This window comes from Styela clava, chromosome 4, assembly GCF_964204865.1.
Source record: "Styela clava chromosome 4, kaStyClav1.hap1.2, whole genome shotgun sequence".
Lineage (NCBI taxonomy): Eukaryota > Metazoa > Chordata > Ascidiacea > Stolidobranchia > Styelidae > Styela > Styela clava.
In genome coordinates, this window is record NC_135253.1 from 2095208 (window position 1) to 2120418 (window position 25211).

General features: G+C 34.6%; 1 protein-coding gene across 2 annotated transcripts; it reads right to left on the minus strand.

The window, feature by feature from the left end:
- Positions 1 to 972: 972 nt before the first annotated feature.
- LOC120333643 (ATP-binding cassette sub-family C member 5-like) lies at positions 973 to 20265 on the minus strand. Of its 2 annotated transcripts, none has more exons than XM_078111751.1 (29): positions 20002 to 20265; positions 18421 to 18576; positions 17961 to 18105; positions 17518 to 17660; positions 17208 to 17298; positions 16716 to 16889; positions 16485 to 16629; positions 15644 to 15795; positions 14827 to 14907; positions 14371 to 14502; positions 13629 to 13738; positions 12555 to 12757; positions 12075 to 12195; positions 11669 to 11923; positions 11124 to 11233; positions 10491 to 10652; positions 10319 to 10412; positions 9926 to 10025; positions 9343 to 9504; positions 8160 to 8335; positions 7763 to 7829; positions 7372 to 7523; positions 6971 to 7057; positions 6554 to 6758; positions 5960 to 6126; positions 5666 to 5778; positions 4366 to 4604; positions 3785 to 4063; positions 973 to 2976 (listed from the first exon to the last, which is right to left on the minus strand). In XM_078111751.1, exons 1-29 carry the CDS (start codon positions 20151 to 20153, stop codon positions 2644 to 2646), a joined length of 4506 nt encoding a protein of 1501 aa, XP_077967877.1. In that variant the 5' UTR covers positions 20154 to 20265; the 3' UTR covers positions 973 to 2643. The 2 variants fall into 2 exon arrangements, with proteins under 2 accessions (XP_077967877.1, XP_039256920.1); XM_039400986.2 differs by having other exon boundaries at positions 10319 to 10418.
- Positions 20266 to 25211: the final 4946 nt, after the last annotated feature.

A 25211-nucleotide genomic window follows, 5' to 3' on the forward strand; every position in this document is an offset into this window, starting at 1 on the left:
CTAGAACGAGACGCGTACAATGTTATCGTTTTACAGTGATGCGAATAAGCACCAATAATATCTAATATGCGCATAAACAAATTACAACATTTACTAACTAATGATAGTAATTGCTATCTTGTACTTATCAGGAACTGTATTTCATAAAATATGGCCGGACACACTCGATCATGCATTATGTCGCAATAAATATTGCTCATTGATAAGATTATTTATCAAGAGGCGCATGGATTACGTGACAGATGGCTGTTACCATCTAAATTTCGCAGATATGAAGATATTATGCATGTGGTTCACTATGCGTCATTCTCCTGACTTATGCTAACTGTTGTTATAAATGAGGTCAATGCATTTCCTCGTCGCATATTTTAAACAAAACTGGTCAATGCGTTGATTTCTACATATAGCTGTGAAAAGTGTTTTAAAAAAGAATCACTGTGTAGTAATTGGTTCTAGTTTATTCAAGCGATACCTATAGAAATATATTATTCAGAGGATATAAATCTGTTGTGTGTTCCAGTAATTTGATTTGAACGTTCCTCGAGACATCGAAGCATGATATGTGTAAAAAAATTGCCGCACGACGCTAAAATGATATGTTGTAAAGAGCCAATGTGTGATGGCCTTGTCTGTATACTCAAAATGTATCCATAATTTGAATGAAAAAGTGTTTGCTGATTTTTATTCATGGAACTGTATTCACACTATCACACGACACGATCAAGCCGTCATGTCAACTTTCAATACTCCTGCCGAAGGATGTAGCTTTAAACCAATAGGGTGTTTCTCAAATCACTAACACACGGTATATAATATATTTCGGACATTAAGATCAGATTTAGGGATTAGATTAGGCTGGAATTGGAAATTAAATTTTGCATGACTTATTACGCATCATAGGTATTATAAACTAGTTTTTTATTCTATGTTATATCTTCTGTCATATCATTCCGAAAACAACATTATCAGGCATTTTACTGTAATTGTCTTTTATTACAGATTTCACACGTGCTTCATAATGTTAAAATCTATATCTTTTCAAGCATGAAATGCAGATAAATTACTTGAAAATTATTCAACTATTTGTTGATTATTATTGATTCAAAATGGTGGAAAATCATAAATCTCTCAAACTTTGATCAAAAAATCGAGTAAAAGCAAACATGAGCTCATATATCCCAAATATTAACTGTATGAATAATGTAAAATATTTGCAAAAAAATAGTGTGAAATTACTATATATAAACAAACGCATTTGTAATTTATTTAAAGAGGCAATTGGCAGGAGAAATATCTTGGACACGCAAAATATTTCTATGGGGCTGACTATAATAAAACAATATTACATGATCGAAAATATAAAAAAAAAAACGACGATAGCATAAATTGGAAGAATTGAAAGTAATTGTAATAACACTACATCTTTTTTATTTTTTCAAGCATAAATGATTCTTCAAAGATTTACATTTGCTCGAGGCAAGATCGAGGAAAGATTCAACAAAATGTTTCTGCCGCCAAGTCGATCAGGGGCGTACTTTTTGGGTCAAACACTCGTACGGAATAAGGTTTCAAACGAAAACCTCTTTTTCCTCACGCTATATTGTTTCAAAACTTACACTTGAGTGTGATTATCAATATTCAGTTGATTATAGTGATTACAAAATTTACGATTTCTTCGGGGATTTTAGTATGTCAAATTTCGTTTAAGATTGTATTTTCATGGCTAGATCTAAGAAGTGGGCCCACTTGCAACTATGAGTTGGCGTGCTAAAAATTACATGACGAAGTTACTGTTTGGCAAAAGAGAACATAAATTCGAAAAGGGGGGAAGGAAACTATTTATGGCTGCATTCACTATTTAAAATAAACGAATCATTTCGAGCTGGTTACGGAAAGAGAAAACTACATTACGCCAATTTGTACGGATATAAATTCCACTTACAATTTAAAATATTAGCAATTATTCTGAAACAAATATAAATATCAAAGAAAAAATTAAAAATTGACAAATTGATTTAATTTCATAAAAAATTGAAGGTTACAGTGAAATTAGTATTGAACAATAATTAGGTATATAGAGTTTTATGTCATATAATAAATTCAATGAACTAAATTATAAAATTTTACAGAGTATAGGCAAGGTGAAAAGTTTGAACGAAGAAAATACATTTTATTCAACAAATGTCCCACCCGTATAAATAGCAGGCAGTAAAATAACATTTGATTTCGAACCAACACTTTATTTTCTGCGTTAGTCTATTTTAATGTTCATAACACTATTATGTATAACGTTAGTAGTATCATCTGTTTTTGGTAATCGTTGTCAGAGATCGATTTCTAGAAAGACAATACCAGTTGACCTTTCGGGTTTCCATAAAGAGAAATGAAGGGGAAAGTTAATCGAAAACAAAAATATATTATATGTATTAACATTACCCAAAACGTCCATTCTAGCGGCACTGCATTGCAGCAGCGGCCCCGGCGCTCGTAAAAATAGGTAGAGATAAACGGATATCAAGACTTTTATGTGCCGAATCGAGTTGGTAAATGCTTGTACGTTTAGTCAGTGGTATAGAAACAAGCATTTTTTTTTTATCAAAATGAACTCTGTGTCGATTTAATTGATGTTTTTCACAGATTTTTTTACAAAATGGTGTATTCGTATTCATCATCATCATTTTGGTAGGCTGGGTTAGAATGAGCATTTACGGCAGCTTCGACTGAATCAAGAACCTGACTTATGCTAATATCTTCAGCAGAAGTGCTGGACGAAGGGGATTCGACGACAATTTCCTTGACTTTTTCGACAACATGTTTCGCAGGTTCCGGCGCTGGCTTGGGCTTGCTAGTTCCTCGAGGTACTGGGGGTGGTTCCAACTTGTCTTGATCTTGAATGCTCGCTGCAGCCGCAATCATTTGTGAGAATTGGGAGTTTGGATTCAATAGTAGACTTGCCGGTTCATCGAATTCGGCCACCTAAACAAGTACATTTATTACGTTATTCGTTAACAAGGTAATATCTGGCTATTTTCACACAACCTGTGAAAGGAAAACATGTTCAGGTTAAGAGTAGATTTTTTAAAATTTGGTGAAATATTGTGCACATTTAATATTAAAATTTAATATTATTTCATATATGTCCAGTATTAACGTATTTTACGATTAATGTTTTTATTTCAATATTGTATTTGCAACTTTTTCGGTTTAGACTCTTATAAGAAAATTTGGGCTACTGATTTTCTATCCGCTCAAAAGCAAGTATTGAAAGTTTATGATGGAACATTGGCAGGTATATTTGGTATAAATACACAATCTTACAATTCTGATCACATTCAATCGGTGGCTAAACTACGTAAAAATGTCGCCCATTGCGAAGTTCAAAAACGCACTCTCTTGATTATCGACTGGCAATTTTTAACGACTGATGTACATTATTATTTGAGTTTTATTTATTTACGATTTGAAATTATTTTATTGAAACATGTTAAAATCAAATCTTTTTGCTCACTTCCCCAGGGAGCGCCTATGACACAAGCTATGACTGCCATACTCTAGACACGGTACTGTATTCAATATGAATGAAGTCGTTTCAGTGAGAAAAGAATGCTAACATAATTCAAATACCCTTCGTATATTTTGTCACACACTCTCGAAATTGTTGAACCGCAGACTATAGGAAAACAAATCCGAATGCACTGAACTTTATCAATGCCTCGTAAAATAACGACTCCGTGAAATCAATTAATTTTATACTATATATAGCATAAAAACACATCTAACTTACATAGCCGTTATCCATAACCAAGATTCGATCACATGTCAGAACAGTGTTGAGTCTGTGGGCGATCGTAAGCATGGTACAATCAGAGAATGCATCGCGAATTGTTTCTTGAACAAGAGCATCAGTTTGACTGTCAATAGCAGCAGTTGCTTCATCTAACATGATAATGCGAGAGTGCCTGAGCAAAGCACGAGCCATACACATCAGTTGACGTTCACCGACACTGAAGTTTTCACCGTTTTCTACAACTTCTGTTTCCAGTTTCATCGGAAGTTCCGTAATCTGCCGCACGAGAAAAGAAATTGTCTGAACTGTGGTTTCTAGGCATTATCAATTTTATGATATTATTAACTTAGCCTTGGCTTATCCATCAGGCATCGACAGCAAAAGTACTACTCGTATTCGAGTGTGTTAAATATTACGGGACAACTCAAGTTCCACCCAATGCCTCCCTAACGTAGTTCCCTGTAAATACACGGAATGAACTCATGATAAAAGTTAAATAAAGCTTCATCTATTTCACCTGGTATAGAGAGATGACCAGATAATGAAGATTTATTGTAATTTAATTGTGGGATATTTACCGCTCTCTTCATATGTGTCCTTTCCAAAGCCATCCATATTTCTGAATCTTTATATTGCTCAAAAGGATCAAGATTGTAACGCACAGTTCCCACAAAAAGTACCGGATCTTGTGGGATGATAGAAAGTTTCTTTCGAAGATCTTCCAATCCCATCTTCCCAATTTCTAAGCCATCGATAAGAATTCTTCCATGTGCCAGTTCCACAAGACGAAAGAGGACCATTCCCAGCGATGATTTACCTGAAAAGACAAAGGTTATAGTAGTATAAAGCTAGCCAAACCAAATGTGCTTAGATAAAAGATGAGCAACAACTTTATTCTGTATATTGCATAGATATTTTATTCGCGCGTTTGTCCATTTTACCTAGGCGTTTGCCTCACATCACTCATTCTTTTGATGACCTCAAAAAATAGGAGAGGAGTTTAAATTATATAACATATATAATGTCCACGATGAGAATCCCCGTTATAGCGTTTGTAGTCCTTAGCGGTATATACGACATAATGGAGTCTCTAAAACACTGCGAGCAATGTGTTTCAAAATCGGAACAGCAAGATTTTGCATGTTTACAAGTGACGCAAGACGTAATTATCTTTTGATTCTGGCAACCATGGTAAACTTTTCTTAAATCATACGCAGTTAATGATTTATGTTCACGCTAAAGTCGTTTATTGACTGTCTACGGCGTTGCGTACCTTGACCCGGTTACTTGGTAATCAAGGCACGAAATAAATTACGGATGATCACGCAACAGTGCATCATAAATGATTACTTTTGACCATTGTAGATATACATGATTTGTGAGCACAACACCTTGATTTCTGGTGGTTTCACCTAAACGTCTATTCGTGCTTTTGTAAATAATTTACCAAGCAAACAACAAAGACCAACGTGAAGGAGGCGTACTTTGCACGCAAAGACGCAAGCGAACAATGGAAGATTAATTATTAAGTTCAAATATATCAAGTTTCTTGATGATGTATGCGTAGGTAACACGCACGCTAAATCACCCTGTCACAAATATGATATTCAAACAAAGCATTCGTGTGCCTATAAATTTGAGTGCTTAAGTTTATAAATGTGTTATTATTCGACACGGAGTGGTTGTTGTTGTTGGGGCGACTCATCTGGTGTAGAAAAAAAAATCGCTCTTGTCGTAACTAATAAACTAATCGACTTTCAATTTTCAGTACTTGAGAATGGAAGCAGACGCTAGAAGGCTATAACTTTCATTACGTTTTTCACAAATACCCCGCGAGTCCTATGAAACCCAATGAATGAGTAAAAATTGAACGCTTACCAGATCCCGTTCTTCCAACTATTCCAACCTTTTCATTGGGTTTGACAGTGAAACGTAATCCACGCAACACTAATGGCAGCTCAGGTCTGTATCTCATTGTAGAATTATCGAACCTGACAAAACAAGATCATGCGGAATATACTTGGGTCGCTATCCAACTTCTGTAAAGCAATTCACGACGAAGCGCTTATTGAAGCTTTAATCGAAGTGTAGCCTAGTTTAGGTGTTTAGATAATTTGCTAATGTGCTATTAGTCGTTATGAGATCTATAAAAAATCTTATTATCTATCATACACAATTTCCCCTCTGCTTGGCCATTCCTGTGGAGGCCTCGATTTCTTGATCTTTCTCGGTGCTTCAGAAGGACATCCTGTGATGTATTCAACAACCCTCTCCACTGATGTATAGTAAGATTCCGTTTCAACACTAAAACGTACGCATACTTGAAACAATCCTGTCATCTGCAAAAATTTAGAAAATTTTACTTTCGAAGGTTGAATTTACAATGAAGCAAGCCGCGATTTTGGAAGTACATATTGTTTAAATAAGAGGGCGTATTAAGATAAAGCTTTTAGACTTAAAAGTGTGGTAGAATTCTTTAATTAACAGCAAACTGCTTGCATTGCTAAAAAATTAAACGAAGTCCCTAAAATACACCAAAATAAATAAGGGGAAAACCTTACAAATGGTAATATTTATATGCCACACACCTCGTATCTAATACAAATATTTCTGAAAATTTTCGAATTAATGTAATTGTTGACATTTGTCCGAACTACCGACATATGAGTACATGTACTACATTGTACAAACGCAAAAGTATTTGTGACTGTATCAAAATACACATATGTGAAGTACAACTACGTATATGACAATGCTTAAATTTACTTGAACAGAATATGACAAAGCTAATCCCGCATATGCTGCTGTTGTTTCTCCAACCCCGATGTCATAGATTGTTGTCAATACCACCAACAATGATATCAAAAACGTAACAGAAATTGTCATCGCATCAAGTCGAACAGCCAACCATCTCATGGAAGAGTAATAACACAAATAAGGCGATGTGCTTGCGTCCATCAACGTGTCAAACCTTCATGGAAACATATTAGATTACGGTCAAACAAGTAAAGTAACGTAGCAAAAAAAAACTTTCAACATCTACATTTACGGGATAGATTTCACAGATCGTTACCAGAAAATGACAAAAGCTTGAATTTCCCAAAAACCCAATTCTCAGCTGAATCATCGTTTTATTTTTAATTTCTTCAACTGCTGGAATGAAACAAAATGAGCTTTACTTACTTTTCAATAAAAGCATCTGTCTTTTTATAAGCATGAATTGTGCCAAGGCCTTGAACTGTGGAAGTGACATGAGAAAACAACGGCGACCTGTTAAAAATTGTATCAATTTCTTTGCTCTAGTGGTGTAATTTTGAAGATATTTGAACCTATATGAACATTAACGCTGTAACAGTTATCTGCAATTTCCGTGTTCTGGTGGCATAATTTAAAAGTTCTTTATGTCTGAAGGAAACATCAACGCTGTACCACATTTCTGGTGGAATTTTAGCGCTTAGATGAGCTATCATGTTTCTTGAACAAAATATGATTTATTCAATGACATATTCATAAAACAGAACTATATATTTCAGCAACGTTACCGAGGTTTTCTCCACAAAAAATTACATAACGTGGTAACAAACCTTGTGACATTGTCAATTCTCTTCAACTCACGAACTGCAATTCTGAAGATCCGGTATAAGTAAACAAAAACCAACGCCAGTATTATCACGACAATGATGAACGCCGGGAATACAAGAACGATGGAAATGATAGAGAATACAACAAGCCAAGCCTGAAGAATACACAAAGTCTTTATCAACAAGTAAGTGACCACCTGCTACATTACACGCTTACAATTCACTACAAAGATATTTTCTAGTGTTTGTACTTAGTTTCGTTTTGTAAAGATAGTGATGTTTTCATGTAAGTGTTTTTGTGCAATATCCCACATTTATTCAAAGCTGTTGTTGAGGCTTCTGTTTTTACATCGGACGGGAATATATATACTGCATTAACAAAAATATAACTCACTTGAATGAGGAAGGTTTCCATTGTTTGTGGTAGACGGACATCCATATCGTCCATGTCTCTGGAGAATCTGGAAAAAACGATCAAACGGTAAAAAATAAAGTAACCTAATGTCTCTAGTAATACATTAGTAAAAATGACGTTTAAGCTGTTAGTATAATGTTACATTCTCCTATTGTTATAGGGCGATAAGCTCGGCACGGCTTTCTGAAATAAGGGAACCTGATTTTAGTGAGTTCGATACGAAAGGGAACCCGTTCTTAAAATTTCCAATCGCATTCCTAGTTTTAATGAGGTTAAAACTGAAGTTTTCAGTCCCGTTTTCTTATTCTTCTTTGACTGAAACATTAGTTAATTTACTTGCATACGCAAAAATGAATTGAATTGATATTGTATATACCTGTTTAGAATTCTACCGGTTGGAGTTACATCGAAAAAACTCATAGGACTGCCAAATACAACACGGAAAATTTTGTCATGCAATCGTGAAGATGCACCGATTACTATGTGTGTATACATGAGTGCCTTCAATACGACAATGATGAGAGTGATGATGAGAATAATGAAATAAACAGCCTGGAAAACAAGGAAGAATTAATACAGTCGCCTGGCCATAATCGGTTAGGCTTTTGCTAAGATTTTGGTGAGTTTAAAACCCTATGTAGCCGACATCCGCCTGAGGCATTTTGTATAATCCTCCTAAAAAATGTCATAATTTTTATTCCAAACGTGCGAGAAACTTCACTCAGATCTTAATGGAAAGCGTATTTACGCGGCTTTATAACTGCCGAGACACGTACGCGTTCCTCTTTGCCCTGTCGCGTTGTAACGGAGAAATTTGAAAAAAAAATTGAAAAACATTTGTATTTGAAATCGCTGTGATAAACACAAGCAAAATCGACTCGACAACAAAGTCTCTCGAAAAATATAATTACGTCACCTCCTCAACGTGCCCAGACTTTCCTTCTGAAGCGCAGTGAAACTCTAGAGATATTCAAGATACAAAGAGCGCATGTTTTCGCGAAAATTTTAGAGCGAGCGCAATCATCGTTTGTTTATTATTGTGCGGGTAATAACTGGTAGCTTGTTTACGCGTGGAAAACTCTTGCTAGCTCGCTCAAATTATTTGCTTTCAAGTAAGGACAGATTCTTCGTATTCTTATTTCTCAGCTTTCAAATATTTACAGACATAAAACTCGGAGAATTGAAAATATGAGGAAGGAAAAATGACGCACAAACAATCGGACAAGCATATATCATGCTTGGAAACGACGCAAAAGTTTCTTATTGCTTTTGTTTTGACTTAGTTCACGATAAGACGTATACGTAAAGAATATTAACTCTTACTCACCAATCATATTGGGGCCATATTTTTATAAGCACCTAAGTGCTCTCCCGGCTAGATCGGGTTGTTTATTATGATGACTACATTTTGTGGCTTACTTCGGAATGGAAACCATCTTGTCATATCATGTTAGATATTGAAAATCTTGACTGAAAAATTGCTCTCATAAAGTGATTTTGAATTGATGATATAATTATAAAGTATCTCAGACGAGACAAAAATAATGATCAAGTTGTACCTGGTAAAAACCCAATCTGTCACCTTCAGATATATTTGCGGTAAATTCATAGTCTCCACAATACACAGTGGTGTTCCATGCATCTGATATGGTTGTTGTCGCATAGGTTGTGGAATTTTCCAAAATCTGATCTGATGTCGGGGAGGTACAATTGGTAACGTACTACAAAATCAAGATATTCGTTACCTTAATATAAAAGATTTCTTTTTTAACAACAAATGTAAATCTATCATAATGGCTATATTGGATGCTAAGTTGTAACTCTTAGTAACTAAAAATTGTTATTTTATCAAAAAGAATTTTTGCTGAGTATATGTATAGTTTTTTAACGTTATTTGAAGTACTCGATTTTTAGACTGAATCCTTGGAAAACTGACACAACGAGCTTTGACGTGGTAATTGGGCTATCGAGGAATAAGTAACAAACTGAAATAAACTAAAAGTATCCACTTCTATATCTTTCAAAAACAAGAACTAATTTAAAATTGACTATAACTGACTTCGTGCCTACAACAGACCATTCTTTTCAATATACTTACACTTAAATATATGTGTTAAAATATATAAATAAAATGATATTTACAGCTCCAGCGTTGACCCAAATAGTCAACCACCAGTTGTCCAACGTAGCTCCAAAAATCAGAAGCGCAAACAACGTTAGACACGTTATAGCAGCACACCATCTAAAAAGAAAATGTGAAAGTATGTATAGGTTTCATTTTAATATATTTGTGACTAAAAATTGTATTTCTAAATTTTAGTGTATAATAGGCCGATCTATTGCAGTATGGGGTTTGTGATTGAATGAAACTCATTTCTAAATGATTACATTCATCAAAATACGACAGGATACTGTTTGGAATATGGAATACTATATATAATAGCATAACAAGATGAATTTTCTAATTCAAATTAATACAAAACATTAAAGGTTTATTAGGTAAATATGGAAATAGGCAAAATGTCAAAGACTTACCCTCCTGCAGCATGTACATAGGCGTAGTAAGTTTTGCTAGATACCGATCCGGAGCTCTGGGTTTCCGCCTGGACAAGAGTTGTCCTGGTTTTCTCTTTACCTTGTCATACAAAAAGTAAAGTTTTAACATTAAACATTCAAAAAATGATTTGGAGATGCGCGTTTTACCTACCTTCGTCAAACTCGGCAACCACGGCGTCATCCACATAAGCCCCACCTTCTGCTTGCAAACTGTCAACCTTCTCGCGAACACTTCCCATTCGTTTTAACATCGGAGAAGAAGAGAACTCATCGTGATTTGATGATCCAATACTCAGGCGATCGAGTTGCAAGTCTGTTATTCATTTAGGAACGAAACGTCATAAATGTGTTTAACCAGGTATAACAAATAAGATGAAAGTTTAAGAAAATTGATCTTTGTAACTCTGAGTCTTAGATGATGGATGGCGCGTTTTAGCCGTTTCTTTTTGTATTTATGCTCTCATATTCTGAACCAGGGGGAAACAGAAAGCGCTACAAATGAAATAAGATTGTGGATATCACGAAAATTCTAGAATAGATACAATACATAGACTATTTGAACATGGGTATTTGGCAACTATTTTGATAAATATTGCCTTCCTAATCGCTGTATATAAATCTAAGTATACACATTCTACCCTTGATTCAATAAATTTCGTAAACGGATATTTCTCAATACTACCATAGAATCAGATTCTCCAACCAAATGCACAAACTACACACAAAACCACTTCGCGCGTAGCGGATACAATTGTCAACAGCGAAATCTATAAGTGATCCTCACCCTTAGCAGATGCTGTACTGGCTTTCCTCTCCTTCAAGATTTTTTCAACCAGATCTTTATCCAGGGCTTCCGTGTTATCTTTATCATCATCTTGTTCCAAATAAAAGTTACTAGAAAATAAGATTTTATGTTAACTTTACTTCACATTACAGGAAAGAATGGCAAGTTTTTGATTGAAATTTGAAAAATATTGCTGAATTTGAACTTTTATTGACTTGGTCGCATGGGTTGGTTTTGTGAATTGTAAAAGTAGATTTGGTAGCTAAAGTAGTTCAAGTGAAAATGTGACTTCCTAATAAGTTCCCAAACCCAGGTCTCCACGTTATTAACACCAGTTGATAGAAAATATTTTCCTTTCACTTAATCTAATGCACCCTTTGAAAAGTCGAAATGTCCTTCCGGGGGTATAAGCGCCCCGGTTTGGGGATCCCTGCAAAGGGGTTGCAAAAGTATCTAGATTTGGAAATATTAGTCCTATATTGTTATTACTGACATATTCTACATATATACATAGGTAATTTCTATATAATGGAGATGGCACTCACTTTATCAGTTCTGCGTAATCCTTGCCGGCTTCCATTAAATCATCGTGCAATCCGATCTCAGCGACTCGTCCCCTTTTAAGGAGAAGAACTTGATCGCAATCCTTCAAGTACTGTAACTGATGCGTAACAAATATGACTGTTTTCCCCAGCATTAATTTTTTGATGCAATCGAAAAATATTGTCTTTCCCACGTGTGCATCCACGGCCGATAAAGGATCATCCAAAATCACAATGTCATTCTCACTGTATACAGCTCTAAATAGAAAAAATGAAACATTAGAATTGCAAAATTAATGCAGTATTGACAAGTAATATAGTATAACTTAGAATGCGTGATTTTTTGCTGGATACATTTAGTAAGAAAACTTAAAGATTTTTGGATATGTATCTCTGACAATAGACAAACCTTGCAAGACTGATTCTCTGTCTCTGACCTCCGGATAAATTGATTCCTCTTTCCCCAACTTCAGTCATGTCGCCGTCAGTCAATATATCAAAATCGGGTCTTAAACAACAGGCTTCAACAACTGAAATCATAAGAAAGCAAATATTTTTATATAAATTTTTAGATAAAATAGTATAATATTGCACAGGCGCATATAAGCAATTATATACTTCACATACGACTTGTGTAACCATCAAGGACTCTCTGTAAATAATACACAGTAAATGAGGTAAAGCAAAATCAAAACTTATCCACGGAGGCAGCGACGAAAACAAAGTCCTATATACACAAGAAATTCTAGCTTCATTGACCTTGTCACTAGATTCTACTGGGTTGACAAAATATGTACCTAACTTCTTGCAAACTCCTAATGACTCCGTCCCACAATTTATACAATTTATTTTCAGACAATGTGTATCGAGATGTATAGTAATGTCATACCTTTGTCATACTTTTCTTGAATAAATGGTTTTCCGAATGTGATGTTGTCGCGGACGGTCGCATGAAATATCCAAGCTTGCTGAGGAACGTATGCCATGGATCCATCAATGCCAACGATTCCCTTTTTGATTCTGGTTTGACCCATCATTGAGCACACAAGAGATGACTTGCCAGCACCGACAGATCCGCAAATTCCAAGTAAACTGAACAGCAAAATGTACACATGAGTGGCTCTGAATCTTTTTGTGAGGAATCAACGTAATTTGACAGATGTACCGTGATGAGTAAAACAAAAGAGCGATTCTCAAATATATGGTCGCGAAGACCAAAACGAATAGTACAAATATGTACAGTGGACTTCTGGTACCGCAGTATTCACGACTTCGCCTGTCCACCTGATAGAAGAAAAAGCGGAACCGCCACAAGGTACCCTATTCTTAATTTTGATGGAGTCATCTTATACAAAAATATCAGAGGCCATGGAAATTTGTGAAATAAATAAAAGTAATAGCCTTATAGCGAAAACAACAATCTTCAACCACTGGAAAGTTTAAAGCAAATTGACCAGTTAATTAAAAAAGCGATTTTTCACACGAAGTAGAAAAAGAGAAATACTAACAAGTTGATCAATACCAACTACAATACCATAGTAACAAAACGATCTTTATATGTATATTTCGTGTCCAATAATTGAATCATTTGCGCGAACTTTTCGAAACGTGCATATACCAAAATTTAGAAAATGTGTAATCGTTTTTCTGGGTCATTCTGAACAGGTTATGATGTGAAATGTTTCTTAATCAGAGTATTTTAAAAATATAGGAAGCATTCTACATTTAGTCACTGTTCGGACAATTTTTGCCACGTGCTATAGCAAAAGTTGATTCTTCTTGGTGTTACAATTGCGGCTTTTATGTTGAGTTGTTGTGTTTGCCCTCGCATAGACTCAGTCAATAGGAAACAAAATGTACTATCGGTAAAGCCTGTCTCTCGCATTAAAGTTCGCATTTATCCACGATGTCTACAGGCTAGTTAGAGAAGTACAACATGTGCTTTAACATAACGCCAACTAACCTGCCTTTGGGTACTGTTAAGTCAATATCAAACATGACATCGACAGTTTCTTCTAGGCCAACTTCTTGCTTCTTGAAATCTTTTTTCTTGTCTTCTCCGCTTTGGGTTTTCTGCACGAAAATTAAACAAAAAATAGTAACTGGTAATTTAAAATGTGAAAAATCGAAAAGTATATTGCAGCTCTAATATTATACGGGAAAAAAAAAATTATAGTAAATAAGAATAAGAGAATATAGATTTCGTGTATGATCATCTTGCTCGAGAAAAATTGAAAACTATAGAACTCGGCATACCACAAAATATTTGTAATTCTACAAACTTCCGACCAGTGTTGTGAAACAAATTGAATACAAGAAGATTACATATGCCAACACAAAAATACATGGTCTTGTTCTATTTAACTTTATTATTTGCTGTAGTAGTCTTAAAAGACGTTCGCTCGTGACCAAGAACATAAAGTTGACATATGTCCGTTGCTGTAGGTAAACAGGATGTCAATTTGAGCAGCAATTTTTTAAGAGCACATATAATAAAGTGGCTCAAATCTAAATGTTGGAAACACCAAATAATTTTTGATATCTTTGATCAATATAAAATAGTCTCACACGTCGCAAAACCACTAGCTACCCGAAGGGCATACAATATGAAAACGAAAAAAACAACATAGAAATGTAAAAAACATGTTTTGATAGACCTAATAACGAATATTTTAATTCACCATTTTACGTATTCACATACTTACTTCGATAACATCCCACGCGACAGTCATATTTCGCAGCTCAACAGCGTTATTTCTTGACTTTGGCGAAACTGAGTATTCTTTCATTTCTTCCATAAGTAGTAGATCGTCCATACGATCGAACGAAACAAAAACCTGAATTAATGAATTGTCATTCACAGCAAGATCTGTTGCAATTTCTTTGTTTTGGAATCATGTTATCGCAAATCAATAATATTTTATTTGAAAAAAAGTAAATAAAACTGTAAAATCTCGCTAAACTCCAATCGTATCCGGCAATTCCATTATTGAAGATAGAATAGAGAGGTAGGTAGGATCGTTCGAAATTTTTCTCGAATGAAAATGGGCACGCTAGAGTCCCACAAAAGCCGGCGCAGTTGATGTGGATTTTCACATATTTGACATAGATATTGATATGTTTGCGAAAACAATATTCCATTAATTCAATGCAATACATACCTCAGCTACGGCCTTGACTGACATCGGCAGAATTGCGAGGATGAATCTCATGGCATTGAATATGGCAATCACGGTAAACGCCTAAATTAGTATAATCAATATTTTAGAACAGTGGTTGCCAATCTTTTTCTAGCCATACCATCCTTTGCTTATTTTGCTTTCCTTGTTTTCATTCGTTATTTAATATTTAATGAATCATTAGCAAACTACACGCGCACCTTGCACTTCATATTCTGTTCATATATATTGGAATTTTTCAATGATTGTGCTCATATATATGTGATACATTAATACTGAATAACCAAACAATTTTAGTGAAACGAAATACAAAGTAATATTGTTGTATTTTACTTTCCAGAAACACGCACATTTTTGTCTACAGAAGAATTCTTCCAAGGTTGGGAAACGTTCTGATAGAACAGAAATAATGGCCTGGATGAGAGAGGTTTATTTTTTCGTCAACCAAAATAAAATATCAGTCATCGTCATGATAAAAATATTAAAAAGTAGTAAATTATTTTGGTATAGACAGGTGAACAATACTGGTTAGAGACCTGGCCCGATCAGGTTTATATACCTTGTCCGCAGTGGTGGGATTCAAATTTTTTGTCGACCGGTTCCTTCACAAAAGTTATATATTTCAGCCGGTTCTGTTACAAACAGAACATTGACAGTAACCAGTAATGCTAACCGGTTCGCTGATCTTGTAAAATTCCGTGAGACGGTTCTATAGAACCGGTGCGAACCTGCTGAATCCCACCACTGCTTGTCCGCAATATTCATAGCATGAAGTATGTTATATATATTTAAAACCCACCTGATCTGGATATAATGGATAACCCATGAGCGTGTGAACCAGGAAAGTCAATACTGTAGAGAGTACTGGTACTATAGGAACAACAGAGATTTGTAAACTCTGAATCATAGCTTGTTTCGTGAGCACCTTCCTCTCGTCTGATCGGATTGTCTCTGAAAGAATATAAACACAATCTCTGGAGACAGAAGTAGAGGGATACTTGAAGTGTTCAAGTAGAAAACTTGTGAAATCATAGTCGGAATTTATGAAAGTCAAGAAAAATATAATTTAAATTACTTCCAAGACAAGGTGTTGCATCGAAATCTTTAGATAATCACACAAAGCAATATAATAAATTTACTTCCCTATTATAGCTCATAGCTTTTGTAAAAATGCTTTGTTTTTGAATTTCGCAAATTTTGCTGCAATAATATGTAACAATATTTACCGTGAGCTTTGATCGCCATTGTTGTATAACAATGTGTGTTGTTTTAAAGGTGATTGATTCAGATCAGTGTTATTCTTTTTGTGTAATATAGTAACTGTGGGCTGATTATAAAAGTTTATTGATACTTTTAAGCACAAACCTTGAGCGCGAAAGACCAGTAATTAACGCGTTTGATCGTTAGCGTCGCAGATTAAAAGGGATCCATATAGCATTGTTTGAAGGAATGCTGGATGGCCTCTTCTTATAATAATCTTTAAAAAATAGGCCTCGTAGGTAAATTTTGAATAGGATAAAAATGAACTTGCAACATGTGTATACGCGTATATTGCCCCACACCATTGTATCACATGGTCCGTCTCTAGCTGTTGCAATAAAAGCATGTTAATTTGAATACATATATAATGTTGAACTTACTGATCGAATCAGCGAAACTGTCCTCCCATGCATACATCTTGATCAGTTTTACACAAGTTAAAACTTCGTTCATCATCCTGACTCTAGTATCTGTTATTCCAATCGCCTTCTTTCGATATCCAGTCATTAATCGGGAGAGCACAAACTGTAAATAGACAAGTTTTTGCCGAATTTAAAGAAAGAAAAATGAGTGCAAAACATCAATGACAGAATTTGACAAATAACACTCACCTGATAAGGAATGAATAACAAAAATGAACCGATTCCCACAAGGGATGTCCAACCGATCAGATAGTAACAATAAATGGTAGCAAATAAAAGCATAACAGGTGCACCGACAAGAATTCCACCATACATGATCATTTCCGCTAAACGTTGACCATCGTTTGCAATGAGATTTACAAGCTGTTGAGATAAAGTTTATATTTGAGATATATATGACAGTATTATAATACATTACTCCATCAACGACAGTGTTATTAAATTTTTATAACGTCCCATATGGGAACGTAAAAATACTGTATAACGCACACGATTTTACATGTGTGCGGTTGTTTTGAAACATATTCACAAAATTTTCCAAATGGAAAACAATGAAATTTTGGATTAAATGTGTAAAGTTATGTACTGCAATTTCATATTAATCACCGGAACAATAAATTAAAACTTTTTAACCGTTGAGTTTTGCTGTATGACTTCTATTGAATTAAGATATGCTCAAACCTCTCCGACAGATTTATCTTTGAGACTTCTCAATCGTGCAATCTTTCTAAATACAATCGAAAGTACTGCTCCTCTGGCACGGGCTGCAGTTCTGTAAAGATCGTATATATAGATAATAAATTATAAACGACGAATACATTCATTCCACTGGATTTTGTGTAACAAAAGTAGGTCATCCATATATCACTGTTTGTTAGTTATGGAAATATTCCTCGGTTACTGCGTGATATATGAGATTTAACAATTCGCATGCGATATATAGATGACGCACGCTCTTAGGAATTTTCAAACAAAAATATGTGAAAATTACCTGTAATTGACAGCCCAGAACAAAGAAAAGAGTAAAGATCTTCCAAACTCTGTGCATAATATTCCAAAACTAAGACCAAGTCCATATCCAATACTTGGATCATCAAGATCCGCAAACTGAACAAGTTTGTTGACAAGTATAGCCTGAGATGAAAGCATATATTTGAAAATAGTGTAACCTGAGGTTTAATCATTTTTTGATGAATGAATTAAATAATAGTAAGATGGAAAAGGTCGCTTTTTCGATATGATAAGCAAAACTGGTTATCGAATGAGCGACAGCGCGTATCTACCAATACGACTTTCACTGTTTTTTTCATTGTTTGTCCTATTGATCCCGGAAATATTTCAAATGTGTTTATCTAATATTAGAAATAATCAACTATATTAGACACAAAGCAATTGTGTTTACAAAAACTTCTATAACGCGAATAACAAACTCACCGGTCCAATAAATGCGGATAATACAGTGAGAGAAATGATGAAAGTGGACATGAGCATTCTTGTTCGGATATACCGCAGAAAAGCCCGTCTCATTGCTTGCTTCCCACCTCTTTCGTCATATTCTTCATCGTAAAGTCTATTTAATCTATACACCAATAGAATCATAATATTTAATAGGTTGCGAAATTCGACAAACAATGTATATTTACAAAGTATATTTTTTCGTCAGCTGCATGATATTCCTTTTCTCTTGAAAAGAAGTCTCTCCCTAATACTTAGAGAATTTCAGAGTGCGACCATGTAAGAATATAGCATGACTACAATATTCAGACAAACTTCTTGGCATTAAATTACATTGACATAGAGGGTTCATTGACAGTAGAAACGTCAGGAACATCAACTGCCAGGGTTTTCATCTTGTTTTGTAATTCCTGGAAAATCCAAATAGTTTATAAGTTACCTCCTCGACGAATGTTCGGCAGTGTCGTACATAGACAGCGGTGGTAAATCGGACAGAGAAATAGATTTCCTTGCTTTATAGACAGTGTCAGTCAACCAGTGGAATGTCATAAAGGCGAAAAAGTTGGAATTGTCGATCGGAGATGGTACTTTTCTCCTGTAATTGAAAGAGGAGAAATTTTGTAATATTCATATCAATACATGTAACCGGTATATTACCGTGCGATGTGTGATATCGAAATTGATGGCGGATGATATATCAATCAAAATTACCCTTTGGTGGGTATTTAAATGAAGCTGTTTGAAAATATTTGTTCTGCACCCCGATCCGTACCTGGAATAACTATAAGTATATTTATTTGTGTTAATATATGAGATGTGTTGGTGTGATATGAGTTGGGGTGCGTCAGGGCTTGAATATTTTGTTCAAAATACACGTATATATACCTAATTAAACACGAGTTACCCACAAAGAGATTGTTTTCTTTTCATCACTTTCTCTGTGGTTGGCATGACTTAGCAAGTTCAACAATTCATATCATTACGCTTCTTTCACAAATATTGTCTTTGACAATCACAAATAGATTACGACGTAAAAAAACAGAACATCGGTATTACCGTATATAAGCATAATCTGCTTAATCATTCTTCATAGTTGCATTTCAGTATTAGTAAACCTCAATCTCTCTTAAATTAAATAATTTCCCCAGAAACTTATTGGCTGAGTTGGTTTTTAGGTTAAAAAGTCTAATATATCCAGTCGCACTGTAAAATTTATACAGTGTATCCAACGCAATTTCGTTTATAAAATTTAAAGCGAATATCTCGTATTTTTAAACGATTTTAGCAGACGCCATAGAGGCGAATACATATGACAATATAAAACCACGGTTCGAAAATGATATTGCATGCAACAATGTGGTTTGCTGTGAAAGCTCACCACATATTTTAGGTATGTTTTGGCAAAACTTAAAATGTGGCGAATTGGAATAAAATACCTACTTATTTATTTTTTTCACTGTGGAAACTGAATTTTATTATTTGCACTGTTTTTATAGAATTAAATAATAAAAATATGTAAATTGCTACTGGACGTATAGTAAACAAGAATTAAATTTTATTATATTTGCCTTTGAATCGTTAACCAATTGCAATTTTGTGATGCCCTTAAATGATGTTTGGCTAGAACTGTTCAAAATGCATCCAATTTGTTCGTATTTTATGGCAATTTTTATTGCAGTAAAATTTAACAAAAAGTTCAAACTCTGGCATTACGCTACAAACAATTATTTTACGTTTTGCTTGACCGGATGTGCATCAATTGTTCAAGTACTATGGCTTGAACTCACAAATTTAGACTAGGCATAACCCTCTGAAATCATCAGAATCGAGAAACCACCGCTACTGATGCGTTTTAGAATGATTTGAATAAGCATACACAAATAATAATTAAGCACTGATCATAATACTGTATTGAGTATAGTCGCCTAGAGAAATTTAAATGTGTTACTATTGTATACTATATTTTGCTATTCGCATACAAATTCCATCGATATAATTTTCAACAATAAAAACACATTACTTTGTGATTCGAATGGGTTTGGCTGATTGCATGCTCCTCCAGTACTTTCCATGTTTAGCATCGCCTGCATACTCTTTCATTGTTATTTTTCTTTTGTCATTTTTTCCTCCGTGACCTTTGGCAGGACCACCATTGCTTTCCTTGGTCCCCATAACACTTCGTTTGGTTTGGTTGTTTTTGTGTATAAATTACCAAGTAATATTTAAAAGGAATTTCTACGGGTTATTGTAGCAAACCATGCTGTAGAACAAAAAGATTGGTATTCAAGTTCGCCTTCTGAAGCCGAGATAACATTGTATGCATATAATTTTTTTTGTCGTGGCCATTGTCTATACTCTATAGCAATTATATTTGTATCGAAACGCATTGCATTTAGTAACTGTTTCACATCGAATAATTAAGACTGTAGTCTCAAATGAGGATTGACGACTGAATCCTACTGGTGACATTGCTTATTATCTCTTCTGCAATTTTCCAGCTTTTCTCCTAGTCATGTCTTAAAATAATATTTCATATATTACGAGATATTACCTAATAGTCTAATTCTATTAATTTCATCGTAAATTTTAAATGTCGACGGATTACATCAGCCGAAACAGTAAGCACGCTTAACTAATACACTGTGTCCAACGAATAATCGTTTCCATATAAATTTACAACCCGTCAACAAATGACGTACCGCAGCCGAAACTGACTAATGTGCAAGTGATATGAAAGGTAATGTCTATCCTACCTAAAGCATGAGCATAAATGACGTAGTCGACCGTTTTCTATAGAAATATCATACAGCGGAAGGGCACTTGGGATGCGTCGGTGGGTTAAATATATTTATGCTAAAGTATAACAGGTTTTTGGCATTTTTGCTCACTAAGATATGTGTCCACCAGGTCACCGCATCTGACTATCAAATTCGTATCAATGGCGTTGACGTCATATTGCAAAAAGTGTATTTAAAAACATGGTGAATGTCGGTCGTGCATGATAGCTTTACAGGAGGTCGCCGTCTAGATGTGGAAGATCAGCAAAGTTAAAACGATAACGATGAATAATGAAAATAGATTTTGATGGACACATATTGAATATATATATATATATATAGAAAAAAATAGATTTTTATATTTTTTTTAAAATAAGTTTTGCTATCTTCTCTCGCAGTTTTAGAAACAGATTACACTAAATACGAAACTAAACTAGTTCATACAGAAGCCGCTGTATTGTCAGCGTTTGTAACTCGATGATTTCTTATTGATCGATATTTTTGATACTGATAGCAATAATCAAAATCTCAAAGAAAATTCCTAAAAAATAAAAATGCCATTTAAAAAATAAACGCTAAAACGACCATATGAGAATAATCTCTCAATCTATCCCAAGTGCTGCTGAGGTAATACTTTCCTTCTAACTCACTGTATGAGTTGTGAATCTCACCCCATCTCTCGCATCGGTTTATAAATGTTTCCGTTCGCATAATGTATGTTTGTTCAGTCTACACACACACTCCTCCCTGTCCTTGGTGCTGGGTCATCGTACCTTCGACCAAGAAAAGTAAGGATTAACTAACTAGTGAACTACTTGAAATACGATGACATGTCGTGCGTTGCTATAAGTTTCGAATATTTTTTGAACATAAAAAATAGTAGTTACCTAAGTTCATAATTTATACTTTCATCGTATAGCTTTAGACAATGAAATTGAGAATACATAATATACACTCCGATGCATAAATTTTGACAAAGTCAACCCTTTGTCACGTATAAGAAAATGCGCAATACCAAAAGTCTCACATTTCTGAAGCTATTATTTATATTTAGAAGACAAAAACAAAGTTTCAAAATCTTGTAACGCTATTGTACCATACATGATATCGATTTTAGCTTCAATGGGTCCAGTACACTGATTTTCTGAATAAAATTATGTAAAATTCTGTATGCGTCATAACGGCATCATACAACTCCATGTTTTCTCGGATAAATTTAATTATAGTATCGAAACATGATATGTGTCTAAAATTAAATCCTATCGGCTTTTAAGATTTTAAAAATCAAAGAAAAGTTGATCTACGGAAGAATTCTTGTGATGCGGTGCACATGTGGTAAAACAAGTTATGACGTAGATTGCGACATACATTTCCGTATTGCAGAATTTTTGACAAACAGATGACATTGCTACTACATATTTCATTTTGACTCGAACAGAAATGGTTCTTACATATAGTAACTTACTTTCCAAACGGGCCGTGAATGTTTGCAGTAAAGTTATTCCAAATTATGACCTATTAGGCTATGATAATCAGGTCATATATCATGTATACGTTTTCATCCGAGAGGCTAGTAACATATTTACAATGAGTAAACTGTAACTGAGTAATGTATACAAAGACGACATAGATAAGGCAAAAGCGATCGCTGAAGCAGTTCTATGATTCTTATAATATTGGTTGGCATAATATGTACCTTATGATTCGCAATTGGCGAGGTCGTTCAACTTTGCCACCGTTATTTAAATGAGATAGATAGTAGCGCACCATATACGTATTTTGTGAATGGGGCCACCAGAGTATTGCCAAACAATAAAATAGTAATAGTGTAATGTGTACAATGAAGAAATATGTTTTCGAATAAAAATGAAAATACAATATAATTATTCAATATTATACGAGAGTTCTAAATAACAAACCATGTAAATGCAATTCTGTTTTAATCGTTATGAAATTCTAATTTAGGCTATTTGTATTATTTTGTTCTTGAAAATAAATGATTCTGTGGTACAATGCCCTCGTCACGTTTTAAAATAACAAATCAGTAATTAGCCAGTTAGGGTTCGGGGTAGGAACGGTTTGAAAATTTAAATTTCCAGCGCAATCTGCATTCTGGCCCTCACCCTATCTGAATAATTAATATTATATTTTAAGCGAGGAAAGGGGTGTTTTGTTTGGCGGGGGCTTTCTACAAAAGATGCAAATAAATATATGACCCGATAAATTATTTCATGACATTGCGTATACTTTATGTTCAAACTTTGTATTGTTTTAAAATATAGCTCGCAGTAAGCATGGGTGCCATGAAATGCAAGTTTACCCGAAAAGATTCTAAAAATGGTTTATCTTTTTTGTAGCCTATTAATCGCATCGACCTGGAATTGTCCAATGTTGGAATAACTTTTTGAAAACGAGGTGGACTTGTCCATCGTTTCGTCATTCTGTATTCTTATTCTCGTTGTTATGAAAAAAATCGCTTTTTTCATTAACGATTGAACCAATTGCTTTGGAATTTTTAGTGGTTAAAGATTGTATTTTCTACTAGGAGGCTATTACTTTTATTTATATCTTTGTAACACACGATAAACCTAATGACAACCGACATTCCACAAAGCTGAAAGCATGTCTGTAATACGTATTGATAAACCAGCGGATATCTTCATGTCGATCATCCCGTGTAATCCGTATGGTCAGGAAATGTTTATCCCCTTAATTTGTGTATCGATATCGTCCTATGCTCTTGAAAAAATATATATAAACTTATTTTTATATTCGACGTTTTCTCCTTATCACTTGGTGAAAGGCCCTGCAACAGCGTCCACTGATATACTTATGGTGGCCCTATTTTCAATCCCTAAAAGAGGGATACATTGTTCGGTAGAACCATATTTCACTAGTGACTGAGATATACAATATAGATATATACATATATACTAAATTCTTTAAGATTAAATACAGAGGTGACAATAGAGGAAGTGACGACAATGAGATAATGCACTTTTGTCTTTATTAAAAAGGCATCTACGGAACAATCGATTTATGTGTCCTTAGACCATGCGGGGCTACTCAACTGGCGGATCGCGGTCCGAATCTGGACCATTCGAGTATTAAATTTGGACCGCAGCGGCTTATTGACTCTGAATGCATCGCTTCTTTTATTTCACAATCGTGATGTAATGCGTTTTTTGCTAAACCACTGAGAAAAAATTGTCATAGCAATATACAGATATAAGTTTCTCTAAGCATCGAATCACTTATTTGCTCCCCTAGTATTGGCGAATCAGCAAGATGTCAATAGTGGCGTTAAAATGAAGTTTCAGCGTCTGCTTGGATACTTTTTCACAAACTTTTAAACAATAGATTGTATTTGTGGCTTTGCATGCTACTGTATTTGTCAGTTGTTAGTTGTTTTTCGGAATTTAAAAATAGATTAAAAACCCGATTTCACAAAATAGTATACTTTCACTTCCTAGAACCAATATTGAAATGATTGACTGGCAAAAACGAAAAATGTGATTTCTAAAACTAACGATTGATAAATGACTTTGCTATTGGACCCAAAGTCGACTAATGAATCGTATTACGGAAATTCCCGTGAACGTTCCGTTTTTTCTTAATATTATATATTTGAAAATATCGTTTTTCTGCGCAACTAATATATTCCAAATTTTCAGTCTTGAAGGTAATTAAAATCGCTGGGAGACTTTCAAATATATTTTTACGGGGTGCTATTAGGGGATTATGTTAAATCTTTTTCGCAAATTCGGCGTTCAGTTAACAACTGAAGCCTTGTTATAATGACACCGAAGCGCGATATTGAGCATTGTATTTTGTCAAACGATGCATTCGAAGTTTAGGTTACATAGTTAAAATACTCGTATGGTGACCGTACATTTGAACCCATGTACATTTGAACCCATGCGTATATCCACGGGTTCAATCTATATGCGGGTGCTAAAACCCATGAGTTAGGGTTAGTATGGGTTTAACTATCCGTGAAACAAAAAAAATTCCATAGGTGCAATAGCATACAGGTGCAATTGTCATGGGTTCAAATGTACGTGGGTTCAAATGTAATGGAACCTTAAAATATATTTGGAATTGCCGGACCCCGATAATTTTTAAATTTTGTGTCCGGACCGTTAAATAAAAAATTGTTGAGTACCCCTGTCTTAGACAATGAGTATTTGGCAGTTCCTTCAATCTTCGTCAACATTGCAGGGTTAATTTTTGCAATATCCTAATACTGGCTGCAAGAAAGATCGTTAAACTTGTAAACTAATATATTAGTGAGTATACTAGCAACAGACTAAAATAGTAGGTTCTCGCGTTCTTTCAACCATTGTGGTTGCTTTAAAGCGAAAATGCGCTCAACGTTGGCGTTATGCGAAATAATGCTGGAGTAATATGGTGTGATCTCAATCAGTTCGCTGGTGCTGTAGGTTTTGAAATA

What these genes read in the sequence shown, in the direction of transcription:
- LOC120333643 (XM_039400986.2), bottom strand. Translation starts at nt 20,153, where the DNA reads ATGGGGACCAAGGAAAGCAATGGTGGTCCTGCCAAAGGTCACGGAGGA. An exon ending in AAGATAAATCTGTCGGAGAG is followed by an intron (nt 16,890 to 17,207) that starts GTTTGAGCATAT and finishes TTATCTCAACAG; the next exon opens with CTTGTAAATCTCATTGCAAA. An exon ending in CAGTCAAGGCCGTAGCTGAG is followed by an intron (nt 14,503 to 14,826) that starts GTATGTATTGCA and finishes TCATTAATTCAG; the next exon opens with GTTTTTGTTTCGTTCGATCG.